This window comes from Sinocyclocheilus rhinocerous, unplaced genomic scaffold (genome assembly GCF_001515625.1).
Source record: "Sinocyclocheilus rhinocerous isolate Xijiao unplaced genomic scaffold, SAMN03320098_v1.1 scaffold905, whole genome shotgun sequence".
Classification (NCBI taxonomy): Eukaryota; Metazoa; Chordata; class Actinopteri; order Cypriniformes; family Cyprinidae; genus Sinocyclocheilus; species Sinocyclocheilus rhinocerous.
In genome coordinates, this window is record NW_015659390.1 from 142605 (window position 1) to 160828 (window position 18224).

At 35.4% G+C, this 18224-nt stretch overlaps 1 protein-coding gene across 1 annotated transcript in view; it reads right to left on the minus strand.

Annotated features, from left to right (window-relative positions):
* Positions 1-14110, minus strand: part of LOC107723736 (serine/threonine-protein kinase Sgk1) — a 25186-nt gene extending 11076 nt beyond the window's left edge. The window contains exons 1-5 of the mRNA XM_016532445.1: positions 13834-14110; positions 13566-13687; positions 11090-11329; positions 1190-1387; positions 375-435 (exon numbers count right to left, since the gene is read on the minus strand). Coding sequence (XP_016387931.1) covers positions 375-435; positions 1190-1387; positions 11090-11329; positions 13566-13643 — 577 coding nt within the window. The 5' untranslated portion in view covers positions 13644-13687; positions 13834-14110. The remainder of the gene's footprint in view (positions 1-374; positions 436-1189; positions 1388-11089; positions 11330-13565; positions 13688-13833) is intronic.
* Between the last annotated feature and the right edge of the window lie 4114 nt (positions 14111-18224).

Genomic DNA, 18224 nt, shown 5'->3' on the forward strand with positions numbered 1-18224 from the left:
TGTGTGTGGTGCGTTTCTACCATTATTGGGTGGCATTGGGTGCTTATAATTGAATAGTGTAGGAGTGTTTTATTCACAGAAGTGCTGTTTTGAGCACTTGCCTAAACATTGTTATTAAAGGTTCAACTCTAAGCCTACGAGGATCAAGGTGATTATGGGTTATGCTTATACAAGCAAGAGAGAAAAACAGGGAGAAGAAACAAAACAACTCAAAAAGAAAGAGAAGGAAGTGCAACGACACATAAGGAGAAAGATCCTGAAAGAGTTATAAAGGTGAATAAATGAGAAAAGATATACAAAAGAGAGGGAGAAAGTACGGAAATAAGGCAATGAATGAAAGAAAAGACTGGTGGAGAAATAAAGACAGAACCTACTGGTGTCAGACGGACAGCAATAATCAGAGTCAGGGTCTCCATGGTAGTAAAGGTCCATTGCCTGGGAAAAAAAATAAGTAATGTAGGTCAGTGCAATGTGTCTTCAATGAAAACACTCTTTTGTTGTCTTAGTACCGCATGTCTCTTTTGACCTATACACAAGAGGTCTTCTTCCTTGAATATGATAACACTGAATATTAGAATTAGGACTTTGGTTTATTAATAATGTGCTTTAGATTAGTCACATGGAAGATTTTCAAAAAGTTTTATCACGCATGCACACTCATCAGTGAAATTAGGACTTTCAGATGGATGTCACATCTATCTTAATCTACTGCTTGCAAAATATGAAATCATGTGACATCTGGCTTGCAGTTTTGCACCCAAGCTGCAAGCTTTCTGTATGAAGTGAGCAGGAGAGAATGAGCGACAGCTTGGGAGAGAGAAAGACAGAATGAGCAATTTCCCAAATCCACTTCTTTAATAACCTCTCCCCGGAGAGCCGGCATCTTTGCACGTGCACCTACGCTAATGCACCTATGCTAATCTTTCCCATCCCATGTGTCTCACTGCTCTTTTATCTTGTGTAAACAGCTAAGTGGCTAAAATTAAGTTCAGGCAACAAAGAATGAAGAAGAATGGGAAATGAGCTCAAAATTCAACAAACAATGCTTCCAGAAATGTGTTTTCTATGTTTGACAACCAGAAAGCATTAGTAACTTGTTTTTGTGAAATATTGCACTTTGTGCTGTAATTGCATGGTATATTTTGTTATCTAATGCAATGATACATGAGACATTTGTTTGTGTGCTGACCTGTGTGCGCTGGCGTGGTTGCCATGCCTCCTCATGCCCGTAAGTGATGAAGGGTCCGTTGCAGATGCAACATTCCAGCAGTACGGGGCTTCCCAGCAGTGGTGACATCGTCCAGGGGCAGATCACATGACCCTTTGATTCGGCCTCCTTCACCTTACTATCATTGTGATGTCGACTGAGCATCTTCCATTTTCTCACCTTTTGAAAAACCACAAATGAGGTAAGCTATTGCACTGACATGGCCTAGTAATAAGTCATTTAGTTGAGAGGATTCCAAACTTTTCAATGACAAGGACCCTTAAATATAATAAAAATATATCCCCTTGCAAGGAATACACTTCTTAAATTCTATATCTAAGACCTGCGTATATTGTGTGAGAAAAATAGCATTAAACTATAAAGGCAACATTACTTGTTTATATATATTTTGCGTTATATTGTTATTGCACTGAAGCCAAAAGAAATGATTATATGTTGCTGTTCAAGTTTGTTCAAGGTTAGGTTCAGTGAGTTTTTTTTCAAATATTACAGAAAATGAATACTTTTTATTCAAAAAATATGCATAAGAGACTGATCAAAAGTTACAGTAAAAACCTTTACATTGATATATAAAAAAAATTAACTCATGAACTTCAACTTCAATCATCATTATTGGTTTCCTCACAAATATATCAAGCAGCACCGTTTTCACCGAACTGTTTCAACACCAATAATAAGAAATGTTTCTTGAGCAGCAAATCATCATATTAGAATGATTTCTGAGGGATCATGTGACACTGAAGACTGGAGTAATGATGCTGAAAAATACAGCTTTGCCATCACAGGAATAAAATACATTACATTATATAAACATAGAAAACTGTTGTTTCTGCTGTTCACAATATTAGTATTTTTACTGTATTTTTCATCAAATAAATGTAGTTTTGGTGAGCATATGAGACATGTTTCAATATATATATATATATATATATATATATATATTTATTTATATATATGTACGTATGTATATATTGCAGAAATTGTCTGTGAACCCCCTAATTTAGCTCATGTTTTTACCAAAAAGTGACTCAGAGTACACTTAGCAAAGGAACAATCTCTCTGAAGTAATCTCAATCTTGTTCAAGGCTATAATGACAATAGATCATGGATTCACTATTGCAAGGTTAAAAAAAAAAAGTTTAGTTACCAGCTCAGACTTTAACCACTACGTCACAATACCCCATGAGTAAGCATGATGCACAAAAACAGCACAATAAGTGGCACAGTAAAGTATAAATAGTAGCATTTTGTCATCAATGCTGTAACTCTTGTCATGCGCTTATTTCAGTAAATAAATAATCAAGTAAATCGAGACATAAATCATCTCAAATCAAGGTTTTAGGAGTGAAATTCACTAAGAATATATAACGCTAATAGCTAATAGTTCATTTGCATGAGCTGACTGCATTGGTTTAGCACCTGATTCACAGGATAAAATACCTATTTTTGGATTTAAAAAATACCTATTCAAAAGTGTCTGTTTAGCAAATTGTCCTCTAAAGGTCATAGGACTAGATCTAAATTTGACTCAAAGACAAAATTAAGTGTGTGTGTGTGTGTGTGTGTAATTGTGCTGATAAAAGCTCAAGGGTCAGTGAAAGACGTCACAGCAGCGACTCAAGCTTATTCTATAATCCACAATAATCAGAAGGACACACACTGACACACACACTTTGCTCTTTAGCCTTTGATGCCAAGAATGAAGCACAGATTCCAGGGAAAGGTGATCTTGGAACTGTAACTAGCCTTTCTTAAGGGCCTAGTCTTGTGCACACACTCAGCCTGGCCCAAATATTTCAACATCAAAAGCTGCCGATTATGTAAGTGCACTTACAGGAAAATGTTAAGATAAAACATGGTTAATCAGCAGCTCTTCCCTCCCCTGTCCTCCAAACAGTGTGTGAGTTGGCATTTCGCATGCAAGGCTTTGCACTGCTATTGTAATCTAAAATCTCTCTGACAGTATTTACCAGGCAGAGATTTTCTAGTCAATACAAAGTCATTATATTTCCGAAGCCCTGGGCTGTGTTTGTGTCTGTTTATGTGTGTAGCCAGGGAGGTTGAATCGCACACTATAACTCTGTTTGAGGAGATTAGACCCAAACTCTTGTATGGGATTGGCCTATGTGGAATTCCCAAAAGGCTTCCTCCCTCTGCATCCCATCACGAAACCCAGCTGGGAACAAATGCTACTGAAAATCCCATTTCCTTAGCCTTCTTGACATGAAATACTTTTGGAAAGCTGTCCTGCACAGATGTCCTGTGATGTATAAAATGTTTCTAGCAAAAGTATTAATTATATTAAAAAAATAAACATGTTTATCTGTACTTAGCATAAAATATTTTCAAATAATACCAAAGTAAATGTAGTTGCTTTGCCATATTTTCAACAATTTTAGTTTAATATTTTTCATACTTCATAGTTCACACTTTAATAAATTTTACTAAAATACTTAACATTTATTCTGAATTCATAATATGTGCACAATTTAAAGATTACACACTTTAATTACAGTAAAAACAGTAATATTGTAAAATATTACTACAATTTAAAATATCCCCTTTAAATGTTATTTTAATATTTTTTACATGTTTTTAAATATATTTAAAAATTTATTTCTGTGAAAGAAAAACTGAATTTTCAGGAGCCATTATGCCAGTTTTGATCTTGCATGATTTTTATTATTTTCAATGTTGAAAACATTGGTTCTGCTTAATATTTTTCTGGATACATTTTTCTTTTTCAGGACTCTTTGATGAATTTAAAGAAGAACAGAAGTTATTAGATTTTTTTTTTTTTTTAAATGTATGAGACTTTACACGTGATCAATGACACGTGATCAATTTAATGCATCTTTGCTGAGTAAAAGTACTGATACTTAACTTTTAAACAGTTGTGTACATATTTTATACAATATATTACATTAAAATACATCCTATTTAAGTGTATACATCAAACTAAATCTATTCTATATAACATTTTTAGAATGCATTTTTTCATGCCCATAAGTGTTGCACTTTTAAAAATTAATTTGTCACACCGCAGGACCACTTCAAATGAACTCTCAGAGGCAAAACATGATTAAAACTGTGGAAAAGAGAAATTGTGACCAATCCCAGCACCTAAGATTTACACCCTTATTAATACAAAATTTAACTTGACATTGTGATGTTAATTTAAAAAAAAAACAATCATGAACACGTCATGTGTCAACTACAATTTATTAATTTCTATAAAGGCTAAAAATATTTTTTGAGCGCTTTAGTGTTTTAGTGTTCTTGTCTATCCAACCCAAGTTATCTAAATCACGACATACCATAAAGCTAAGCTGTTTTCACGTTACGCTATTTTAATGAATGCAGACAAACCCTGCAATTAAAAGAAAAAAGAAAAAACATTTGAATTGTGAATCAGTTTTACCTTTGAAAGGTTTAGCTCAATACAGTGGTCATTTTTGCCCCTGAAGAATAGCGAAGTAAAGCCCTACACACTAAATCCTGTAAGCATAATTAAACCCGCTCTGAACCGGGAAAGTATTCCATTCCCACAGAATAAGCATTACTTCCCTCCTAAAATCTATTAGCCCGCTGTGCTTCTTTGTAGGAGGATTGCGGAACGATTCAGGAAAGATTACAAAATGATTCAGGCCTTTTCTGCACCAGTACAAAGCTCTCTAAATATAATCGCTCCTTCAACACGATAGCAGAAAATATATAAAGTCATGAACTTCCTTAGAAGAACTTCTACCCAGCTGACACTGCTGGCCCACGCTTGGAAGGTGAGAGGGAATTTGGCTCGGAGCCACCCTCGACTGGCACAGCACCAGAGTTTGCATGCAACAGCATAGTTAAGGGCCGGGCGAAAGACAAGGGGCCCAAAACAGAGATAAAGAATCACCCGAACCAGAGCAGGAGCTCTGACTGGAACTGACGCTGATGTCGCCATTTTAAGGGCTCTGGTGACAGCACTTCTGTGTGGCGTGTTTTCCCCTGAAACCTAGTAACCATTAGCCTCATTAACCCCAACTAGAGATTCATAGGGGACAAAGGGTTATAGTGCCAGAGACGAGACGCGTGAACAAACAGATAAAAATAGTACTTTGCTAATTGGTCAGTCCAAAAGCCATTATTGTATAATCCTGATGCCTTATACAACACAAATGCTGTTTTGTACTGAAAAAGTCAGAGTTATTATAATAACCAAGCACCGTTATTATAGTTAACTAAAACCATTAAAACTGTTACTTCAAATGAATGTTAACTGAAATAAAACATAAAAAGCGTAAAACTTATTTTATTTCAGCTAGTTGCCAAAGCAGTTCTCATTTTCATTTAGTTTAACTTGACATACTAAAATAACTGAAATAAAATTGACTAATAACTATAGATATATTTAAGTAAAAATCTAATTTTTTATTAAAATATTTTTAATGAAAAAAAACTAATTAAAATGTCAAAAACATAAAAAACCCCATAAAACTTTAACTAAAATTAAAAAGAACAAAAATCATTCTAAATAATTAAAAAACTACAACAGAATCTCAGTGATTCTAAAATCACACTAACAAAGTCCACAGCATCTCAGCAGGGTTAGGATCCGTTTGTTTACGCGACGAGTCAAAGCTCTGGAATTCCAGTCACTGACATCAAAACAGCTTTGAACTTACGAGAACTAATGACACATGCTCTGGATTGTGGACAGATGATGGCAGAAGTGTGTGTTTTTGTGGTTGTGTTTGCCCAGGGGAACATTTTATAGCGCAAACGTTGCTCTTTCATGGCTCAGGAGACATTTGTTTTATTGTATTATTGTTGTCTCAGATGTTTCTCCTTAGGTAAAATAGAAATAGAAGAGAATAAAGCAATAAAATTAGCATATGTCAGATCACTAAGTTTTGGGAGAGGTCATTTTTACTTTAGATAGAATCTGACATTTAGAGGAGACATACAGTATGTCCCTTTCTCAGGGGATAAATCTAAAAGACTTGTGCAAGTTTCTTTGTGCTCCATTTAATCCCATTGCCATCTAGGAGAGGCAATTGAGAAATTAACAGGATCACAAGTCATTTTTTACCCTATGGCTTTCTTTGTTTTGCAGAACGCAAAAGAAGATATTTTGAGAAATGTGTTGGTGGTCTTTTTATTTTTTGTCGATACAATGAATGTCAATGTGGTCCAGTGTTGTTTTGGACACCACTGACTTTCACTGTATGGACAAAAACAGTTGAAACATCCTTAAATATGTATTATTGTTTTTCAACAGAAGAAAGAAATTCATAGAGGTTTGGAACGACATGAGGAGGGTGAGTATTTAAATTTTTGCACAAACTCTTCCTTTTAACACAAGTTTCTGATTATATTACTGTCTAAAAGAAACAAATGAGATATTAAAAATGTCTAATTTTGTCAGTTGACTTCACTTTAAACCCTCTACATTGAAGAGTTGAATCAGTCATAAGCAATCAGAAAGTTAATATAATCATCACGACGGGAACAATCTGCTTCATACAATAATTATTCAGCAGATCCTCCAAATAAATCACATACGATCTCATCACAGGCTCACCGAAGTACCGAAGGCCAGCGCAATGTGGTCAATCAAACTTTATGCTCATTTCAACCCGGCGAAACCTGGCACTATAAAAACTGGCCCTGCGTGTGTGCGTTTGTGTGATCCGCAGACCTCATGAGCGATGAGTCATCGGCGCAACCCCCCACTCCTCACATCTTTCTGCCACATTAATTCCACAAACACAAACAAGCACACAAAGCCACATGCAGAGCGAGAAGGAGCCCCACTGCTCTCCATCTTTTCACAGGGCGTGAAATAAAAATCCTTCCAGGCAACAGCTACTGTAAAACACGATCATGTTCCTTCTAAAGAGTCAATAGAACAAAATAAAGGAAACATAATACAGATCCATCACAAGCCTGGGTTACTGGGGGAGAGTTTGGAAGGACTTTAACTATAAAATCAATCCTCAGCTGTTGCTTTAGCAGAATAATAATTAAAAGGATGACTGAGTAGCGATAGATCTGAGCTGACAGTGATGATGAAGGCAGGTTATGAGGATGAACAGAATTAGATATTACTCTCAGGTTGCTGAATGAATTCAGTCATTCATGATGCCGCTGCGGCTCCTGCGATTCCATCATTCGCACCCTGATACACGTTACATAACTTCAGCCTCGAGACCGACCGGACACACAATGATGTGTCATCTCTCGCGCTTTTTCACTCTCCCATAATATTTCCTCTTCTCCTCTCCCATTTTCCCTGTCAGGACACATATATTTTTAACCCAACCTAACCTTGATACACAAGCTGCCCAATTGTAGCTCCTACACAGAATTCATGAATAAAACAGCTCAGGCATTAGTTCTCTGGTTATTTGAGAACTGTTTGTGGCAAAGCAGAGGAGAAGTAGGCAAGAGGTTATCAAATAAATCAAACACAAAATTCAACCAACCTCAGACGGCTACAAGTTTTGCCATTGTTATGTAATCGACACTGTCTGTCTGTCTGTCTATCTATCTATCTATAGTGCTGCAAATACACCAACATATAAGAGAAAGCAAGATATAATACAGCTAGGTTAATAGGTTGCATAAAATAATAAACTTACAATTTTAAAGATGGAAATCACATTAGTTCAGAGGTTTTCAAAATTAAATATGACACTTGTAAGGGACCCATTTACAAAAAAATTCTGCTCTGTAAAAAAATAGTAAGTGTCATATTATAAAAATAAAAGTAAATCAAATTATTAAACAATAAATTGTTAAAATATAAATGTAGACTTATTTACTTTGTATTAAATATTAATATGAAAATATTCAATAAATGTGTCAAAAAGTCTTTGTATTAAAAAATTTTTTATATTATATTTGTGTTCTTTATCTTATATATTACAGAAACAATTTCAGTTAAATTAAAATTTATTTGTATAGCACTTTTCACATTTTTTATTTCGCTTGTGTTGTGTTTCATAAAAATCCATTTTATTTTCTCTGAAATTTTCGACTTACACTCTCAAACCCCCTTGCAACTCCTGAATTAGTTTATTTATCACAATATCAGATTAATTGAACTTTAAATTTAAAATATTTTCAGTGCAAGTAAGGAATTTGCCATGTAAAATTAAAAACTTGCAATCTATAAAAATAATATTTCAGGTGTTTCTTCAGGTTTTCCTTTCTCTGTTCAAAACGTTTCACAATTTTCTTTTCTTAAAAATAATGTTTTAATTGTCAGTTTGGTACACAATTTATAGAGTTATGCTGTGTCTTCACATCACATTCCATTAGTCTTTTGCAATGTCCAAACAAAAGCCTGTTACTTCCTGATTTAACTGAAGTAATTCTGTGATGTTTTGTAATGTTAGTTGGTTTGTGTCACTGTAAAACATTCCATCATGTTTGATAAAATCACAGAGATCGGTATGACATTAAAATTTCAAATTGACACCTTATGCAAGCTAACATTATTCCTCACTGAGCAATGCCTAATTTTAGCTCTTAATTTCCATTCTGTTAGCTTCCAACCTCATAATTTTCATGCCATTGTGTAATTAATCAAATTATATGCTTCTGCAGTTAAAGTACCACAGCACATTTCTGAAAGTTTGCTAAACAAATGCTTCCCTAAATAACAACACATACAATACAATGTATTTCAAACTGCCTGTCTGTTACATAAACTGAGGGCACATATAGCGAGCAGTGATGCTGTCATGTGTGATCTCTCTCTCTGCAGGGACGACTGAGATACACACTCCATCTGAGCTCTGTGTCATCTCTCTAATACTCACTGTCTCTGAGAGCCAATCAAGCAGTCAGGGGAGCAACTGTGGAAGAAAGTGAGAGAGCGCTCAACTCAGCTAACCTACAGTCCAACCCTGAGAAGCTGTTTAGCATTGCTAAATGGAAAGACAACATGCTCAGCCTCTTATGCATCCCTACGGCACGCTAAGATTAAAAGCCTGCACCGCAAGGGATCAGAACAAACAAGCAAAATGGGGGGAAAAATGACATTAAGAGCATTTTTGTAGGTCCTGAAGTATGGATGGTGTAGAAATGATTAGACCCTGTTTATGATTGCGATTCTCTTCACGTCTGCTGTAAACTAATATCTGAGGTTATTTCAATCTGAATCCTTACCAGTCACTACAAAAAGTTAATTACATCAGTTTCTTCAATTTCTATTTCTATAACTCTGTTTTACTTTTTTATTGTATTTTTTAAAAAATTGTATAAAATCTTTGTATTTTATATATTTTCTTATAAAATATTGGTGTTCCATATCTTATATATTACAGAAACAGTTTGAGTTCAATTGAAATTGATTTGTATATCACTTTTTTTTTCTTTTTTTTGTCTTGGCAAATTTGAGCAGTTTTGTTACGTCAACATCTCTTCTGATACTGCAGATGAGACATGTGACACTGCATAAGTGAAAGTTTCAATCTACACCCCATTTAATATTAAAGAGATCTTATTTGTGATTTTCCTTCATGTGGGATGGAGTATTTTTTTCACAAAGGCTCTTGTGAAACCCAGTTGTCAAACACCATGTTTTTCAAAGTAGACAATTATAATATTTCATCATGTGAAAACATCTTGAATTGTTTAAGGCAATCTGTGAATATGAATTGGTGCATTTGCTCCTGTATTAAACGAGGCGTCTCAGGGCCGTACCCGAGTATGTCTTTACAAGCTAAACAATGAAATCTGAAAGGCATCCTCCAAATCACCAGCAGTGACTGACTAAAAGAGGCAGGGCACAGGGTCGTATGTCTTCTTTGTAGTTTACAATGTATTTAATGACTTCAATCCCTTGAGTGAAAAGCAATTTTCTAGGCCCCAGGAAATCCTGGAACTCACGGCGAGCACAGGCTGAGGGATTTCCACTTCTCACTTCATTTCATACAGCTGCCAAACAGCCAGATGAAAAAACAATCTCAAAGCTCTATATGATCAAACCTTTGTCTTTTTTTAGAATGGGGAAACAATGGGGAAAAAATCCTGAAATTAATGAAAACAATGCTTCTCAATATCCTACATATATAAACAGTTACACCGTATAGTCAAATCCCAACAATTCACTGCTCTCTTCCTCTCTCTCTTCTTTGATCAGATTTTCAAAGTCAGGTCATTGTATGTTGTCACTGTGGCAGTACACTAGCACTAGCTTTAAGCTTCCAAGACCTTACTCTTCTCTTCTTAAAATAATAATAATAATAATAATATTTTAAATATTGAAAAATTAATCTTATATATTACAGAAACAGTTTGAGTTCAATTGAAATTGATTTGTATATCACTTTTTTTTTCTTTTTTTTTGCTCATTTGTTCAATTGTTTCATAAAATCCTTTTATTTTCTCTCAAATTTTCTACGGACCATCTAAAATCCCCTTGTGGGCCCTGGTTTGAAAACCCCCAAATTAGTTAATCACAAAGTCAGATTTAAGTGAACACAGGGACGTTTTTTTTTTTTTTTTAATTTAAGTTCAAGTGGGTATTTTGCCATGTATCCAAGTAAAATTGGCAATTTATTAAAGAATATCTCAAATGTTTTTTGTATGTTTTCCTTTCTCTCATTAAAATGTTTCAAACTAATGTTTTCTTGGGAATCATCTTGTAGTTGGTCTAAAACTTTCTTCAATTTTTATCCGAAAGCGTTAAGTTCCAATAAAACAACGAAAATATACGACACTGTCTATTGACAAAAACTGCAATTTTAAATTATTATTTAAAACTTGTCTGTCAAGCAAGGCTCAAGATTGAAAGTTTAGAATCACTCCTGAAGAATGAATATATGCATGAATAAACAATTAACAGATGACGGAAAAGCTAATGACCTTGCATGTCTTGTTCTTGTCTGTCTGGCAAGGTGTGCATGGGGCACAGGGCTGACAGAGAGGGCTGGGGGGGTGAGGGAGATAGTATCCTCCAGGACTGTAGTGGCAGCAGCCGTAAGGAGCTGGGAAGTGTGTGTACCACAGGTCTTGGCCTTCCTGACATTTCGGACATGGAGACAGGAAGCCCTTAGCCTGCACCTTCTCCACATTCACCTTCGGATTCCTCATCCACCTGCGCACCTGAAGGCAAAACATGAAAGAGTTTTACATCTGTGCATTATATAATGAGTGGTGGTGCAAGTTGATTCAAGGGTTGGTAACCAGTAAGTTGGTGGTTAACTTGACCTGGAGTAGGAACCTAACACACTAAGTGCAGGAAACAAATTCCACTGGTCATGTGGCGATTGTAATAAATTTCCATGAAATGCTTATGAAACCATGTGTTGTATTAACAACATCTAGAATAAGTATGTTGGGTGTAGATATGAAATCCCAGAGGAAAGTGTTATGCTCAGATGTTGCTCGTTTATAGCTCAGGATATTTAATGGCATTCTCAGAAAAGTTTCAGCTTTGCATCTGATATTCGTCTGAAAACTTCTTAGAATACCTGACTTTAAAAATAATGTAAAATACAATAAAAGTCAAATAAAATTATTTATATTTATATAAATATATAATGCTCAATAGTACCAAGATAAAATAATGTAAAGTATTAAAATAGTATGACATTAAAGCATATATATATATATCCAGGAAATCCTGGAACTCACGGCGAGCACAGGCTGAGAGATTTCCACTTCTCACTTCATTTCATACAGCTGCCAAACAGCCAGATGAAAAAACAATCTCAAAGCTCTATATGATCAAACCTTTGTCTTTTTTTAGAACGAAGGAAACAATGGAGAAAGAAATCCTGAAATGAATGAAAACAATGCTTCCCAATGTCTCACATACATAAACAGTTACAGCATATAGTCACAGATCCTAACAATTCACTGCTCTCTTCCTGTCTCTCTTCTTTGATCGGATTTTCAAAGTTATGTCATCGTATGTTGTCACTGTGGTGGTACACTAGCATTGAACATGAATGAATCATTACACATGAATAAAACACATGAATCATTCTTTACAGGAATCAAACACTGAAGAAATGGCAACTCAATAAACCACTCCAAATACATGCTCTACTGATGACTCAGCAACTCACCAAACTTTAGTCACTAGAGAAAAACATCAGTGTGTGTGTGTGTGTGTGTTGCCCAGTGCACAGCGCAAGTTAACAAACCCACAAGTCAAAACACACAGTTAATGCAACACACGTACGAGACAACACTGCAAGCTGACCTACAAAAGACAAACATCAACCTTGGCACTGTAGAAGATTCTTTCTCTCTCAGTCTCGGTGTACACATAAATACATAATAATCCAACAAAACCATCTCACTGAGTCACTCTCTGACACTCCATCTGCTGTGTGTGTAAGCAGAAGTCTGGACTCAATCCCAAACCACACACACTTTCTCGCCTATAACCTAAACAAATACATTATATTTAAATAAATAATTCCAAACATGTTCAGATTGACCATTACAACAGTCACAAATCAAGCTGGAATAGCAATTTCGTTTTTTTTCAATTGCAAACAAAAGAAATCCATAAACAGTCTCAACACTAATGTCAAATGAGATTGAAAAACGTATGTGCATATTCATAACTGGATCTCGCAGCCATGGCACAAACAGCACATTATGTATATATACCACAACCATATTGGCTACTGCTGATGTTAGAGGTTTTTAAATATTGATTGATATTGGATATTTAATTGTTTATGGTCATTTCCCCTATTTGTACATTTAGATTACCTTTGTTGTCATCTAATGCTCACTTAATCTTTAAAAGCAATAATAATTGAATAAAATAACAATACAAATTAGATTTTTTTTAATTTTATTTATTTTAGTTTTATATTTTTTACATATTTTATCTATACATTTTATAATTTTTTTAATTTATTTTATTATTTATTTAGATAAACATTTATTTTATTTTAATAATATTTATTTAATTTAAATATTTTTTATTTACTTACCTACTTATATAAAATACTATATAATTTTAATATTGCTCATAATTTTGCTCTGAATTTTGTATCCCTATCCAAAAATGATTGCAAATAACCACAATGTAATAACTACAAATAACTACAATGTAATACATACATACATACATACATGCATATATTTCATATACATAAACACAGATAAATATACATACTTCACTTCCTCCATAGAGGAAAATACTTTTAAACCCTTAAAACATTTCTGTGGAAATGACTTGAGCCCGATTCAAACTAAATTCGTCCACCGTGCAACATGTCAGAGCATATGCATTACCCACCAGGCCACGTCTCCAACTGAACAGCACTTTTAAGTCTCCACAGAAGTTCTGCACCCAGCATTCTCACAAACTCACCTTCCTCTTGACAAACTGGAAGGCAGAGCACTTCTTAAAGGAGAAAGACTGTTTCTCTGCATTATGGACCAGCCTCATGGCCTCTGGCCGGCCCGCGCACTCTGCGGACCCCAGCGTGATGCCTTTGAGAAGGACGAGAAGGTGAAAACACCATTATGAGCTCTTCTGTGTTGCCTGAAGCAATTACAACAGCACAAATCTGTGATATCTGTTGCCTGACAAGCACATGTGTGTGTGTGTGTGTGTGTGTGCATGTCTGTGGCCGTACCTGTGTTGTCGTCCTCCTCGGTCCAGGTTGTTATGATTGTCACTGCTGACCGATGATATCAGCGCTGCGCTGATGCCGTGAGTCCGTCCCGATGATGCTGCTGGATTTCACAGCATGTCTCTGCAGCACCACCACTGTGTGAGTGTGTGTGTGTGTGTGTGTGTGTGAGAGAGACAGACAGAATGAGATGGAGCCGAACAGACACCTTGTCAATGTGACAGAGAGAGAGTGTTGCAATCAGAGAGGAGCGCACCTTCCTCCCTGCCCTCTCTCTCTCTCTGTAGCTCTTCGTCCTTCTCCGATGGCACGATACACTCTCTCTCCTCCTCCTCCGCCCCTTTCCCACTGTGCTTTCTGCAGAAGCAGATGCTCTCTCCATCGCAGCGTCTCTCTCTCCATCCCACCCTCCCCGCTGCTTTGATTGTGTGAATGGAAGGATGGGCGAAGGATGAATGAAGGCTGATGGATTGGATGGGTGTGTTTAGCCTGACCAGTGCCGTTACAGGAACCGCTGCAGTGCTGCAACCCTCTTCTGACTCACACACACAGCATCTCTCAGGCTCTTTTTCTCTCAGTCCTACCTGTCTGTTTTTCTGGATTCTCTTGGTCAAGAATCATTTATGAATGAGCGGGGGTGAATGAGTCAACAGGTTCGTCATCCTGCGAGCAGCGGATGTCACACATCTGCAGGGAGAGGGAATGGAAGATAACGAGGGGGGAATCGATATACTGAGTTAAAGACATAATGACAGAGATCCATCAACTCCTTGTTCTTCTGAGTCAGTGGTAAGTATATCAGGATGCTGACAAAATTCAACGAAAGATTCAAAATGGCAGCATTTGGGGACCTTATTTTTTTGGTAAATATGTTAATTTTACAAAATAAACCAAACCAAGTAAGAATGGACATTTAGGATTTTCCCTCAATAGATGTTTATAATATATATATATATATATATATATATATATATATACACACACACAGTATATTGTAACATAAAACCACCCCACCTATTAAATAAAATATAACATCATTATTAGTTATAAATATTACTATAATTATATACAATAACAATGCAATAAACAATACAATGTAACAATCTATATAATTATTATTCATTAAATTGTATAAAACAATAAATATTTATATGTTGTATGCTGTACTATAAAAATATATATAAATACGTTAAAATGTCTAAAAATGTAATAAAATGTAGAGGTCTGGAAATGTATCTAAAAAGGTTTGAAAGCATGAACTGATTAAATATATACATTGAATGCAATTTAATGCATAAATGTATTATGTAAATGTAATATAAATAGTAATGAATAAAAAAGACTATTAAAAATAAGGCAAAAGAGTTAATAAAAAAATTTAAAAAGACTATAACAGAGATAATAAACAGGCAAGCAAAAATAGCAACTAAACTGTCATGACATTAATTAATTGAGAATTGTTTATGAATTGACAGTTTCAAGTAGCCTGGCACTGTGTGTAGTGACTAATTTTTATTCATCATGCGAACACAGCTGGCAAATAATTTTGTGAAATCTCAGTGGTCATTTACTTGATTTGTGTGGATGACAAACCTTGTGTAACCTATATGACTCATAGCTCTAAACCTACATCAAAGAAATCTGAATCCCCCACACACACACACAAAAGAAAAATATTTTCTTCTATTTGGAGATGACAGAAAGATAAAATGCCATACAAAGGCAATTTCACAGATTACAGATAAGGAGAAAATGCATTTCCCATCTTGACTGTGAGAGCTGTCTGATTCACTATAACAGACTGGATCCTTTTATTCGAGAGCCAACCTGAGAAAGAAAGAAAAACGTCTTTCATCCTGGACAAAAGAGGTATTCATTTTATGCATATCACTGATCTTGCTGTCTTCTCTGCCCAATCAAACCCAAAATACCCTGCAAAGAGCTAGAAGCCACCAAAGAATAAACTGCTGTTGGAAAATATGATTATTATATGCGTTTCATGGCTCACGCTCTTTGTTTTTCATAAAAACCAAAAAAAAAAAAAAAACAGGTGATGCATCAGTTTTAGCAGTGAAAGGAGTCTCATATAATCTGTCTGATATAATCAGTTGCTCCGTGAAATATGAAACGTAGGAAAAGCGAGCGATTTCAGATATCCATAAGTCAAATAAATCTGCATAATTTCCTGGTGTGTTATTTGGAGAAACAGCTGCTTCACATTGTATAAGAATGACCCATTAGACCACAGTATTTTTTTAGACACCAACCTAGGTTGGATTATTCCTGGTTATTATATTTTTGAGAACAGACAATTAGTTAAAACGTTTAGGAAAAGTGCACACACAATCTGGGTTGACTTTACCCATCAAAATGCAGATTTGCGAGTGGGAGCACATCTTTAAAGTCTTTACAAATATCATTGCCATTGGATTGTACCTTTAATCAATCGATATCTGTATACATATATTTAGTAATCAAAGCACAGTGTAGCAGAGGGCATCTATTATTTATAGAGTAGTTTATTCATCAGCACACTGGCCATACTGTCCAATGAATTGAGTCTGTCAGGCACACGGCATATACAACCCAAACAACTCCAGCAAAAGAAATGTTTTTCTTCTTGTAAGTATGCAAGATAAGACATTAAAACTCATCATTTTGACATAAATTGACACATAGACCAGACAGAACCTCTATTTCTCTCTCTTGTGCCTTCATATCTCTTTGATGTGGGTTTCTCACTCTCAAGTTGTTATTCTGAGATACAAATCCGAAGATCAAAACTATACAGAGCAACAGGAGAGAGAGAGCGAAATGGAAATGTAGGGAACTGTAGTGTGAATGTATCTAGAAATGGAAAGAAATTCTGCAATTAATCTAGAGGACATTTTTGCTCAATCAATGTCTGTTCGTAGCTCAAGAGACTGAAAAGGAGCTTTCAGTTATGTTTCATACATACTGCGTTTACATTTTATTCTCTTATGCTGCATTTATTTGATCAAAAATAACAGTAATATTGTGAAATTTTTGAAGTTTGTGAAGTTTTTTCTCTTAGAAATCATTATAAAATGTAGATTTGGGGCTCAAGAAACATTTCTTATTATTATCAGTGTTGAAATCAGTAGTGCTGCTTAATTTTTTCTTTTTGTGATACATTTTTCAGGATTCTTTGATGAATAGAAAGATCAGAACATCATTTATTTGACATGTATATCTTTTGTAACATTATACATTTCTTTACTGTAAATTTGGATCAAATTAATGCATCACTGCTGAATAACATTATTAATTTTTGTCAAAACGAAAAATCGCAGTGACCCCAAACTATTGAACGGTAGTGTAGGTATCAACAGATGTTACTCCTAAAATCAGCTTGTTCAAATTGCTTTAATACAGTAAAAGTATAGAGATAATTTAGTCTCAGAAGAATCTGATGAGACATGCTTAAGTTCATATTGAGATCAAACCACTTTGAGATCTGGTTGTGATCTCTACTAACGGACTATTTCTCAGAAGAAAAATTCAAGCAACAGAAGACTCGAGCAAAAATGTCAGTTTGCTCTCTATTTAAACCCATTGAATCAATTTAAATATTAAGGAGATCACATCTGCGATCTTTCTTTTCTGTGGGAAAGTTATCTGGAAATGAAAACGACAGAATCATGACTAGTCATAGTTATTTCTCATAAGAGGTGTTCTGGAGATAAATGTCCCCCTCTTCCTCACATCACTTCATATAAATGTTGAGTCATCCTCGGCCGTATCTGTGTGTGTGTGTGTGTGTGTGTAGTGTAATTTGAGCTGTGTTTTGAGGAAAAGATTAGATCATTGTTGGAGCGTTTTGGCCTTCAGTACCTCAGTCCAAAAAAACCACAGGGACCATGATACCAACAACATCATCTGCCCTCTTCTCCTCTCCTCTCCTTCCAAATGCTCAGCTTCTTTTCAAAGTTACTCTCTCTCTCTCTCTCTAACACAAACACACACACACACATAAAAGAGAGAGCGTGCGCCTTATAAAATAAACATGATTCTCTGCTCATCTCTCTCTATGCTACAGGGAAGGCAAGATATCTTTGGGGACACAGTTTCTCTCTCTTTTCTTTTTTCTCTCTCTTCCCATTCTCAGAATAGCTTCTTTCCCCTCACGTGCTGATGATGCATCAGAGCCAAACAGAATAAGTAACACGTGAGAACGTGAAATCTCACTTTACCAAACCTGAGATGTAAAATGCATGACATGAAATCAGGCCAGACAGACGGGCGTATCGAATTGGATACATTGGCATAATTATGCATACAAAAAGGGAAAGACGCACAATTTTGCTCCAGTTTTCCATTTAAAAAAAGTTTATAAGGTAGTGGTACATATGCTAATATAGCACCCAGACTGA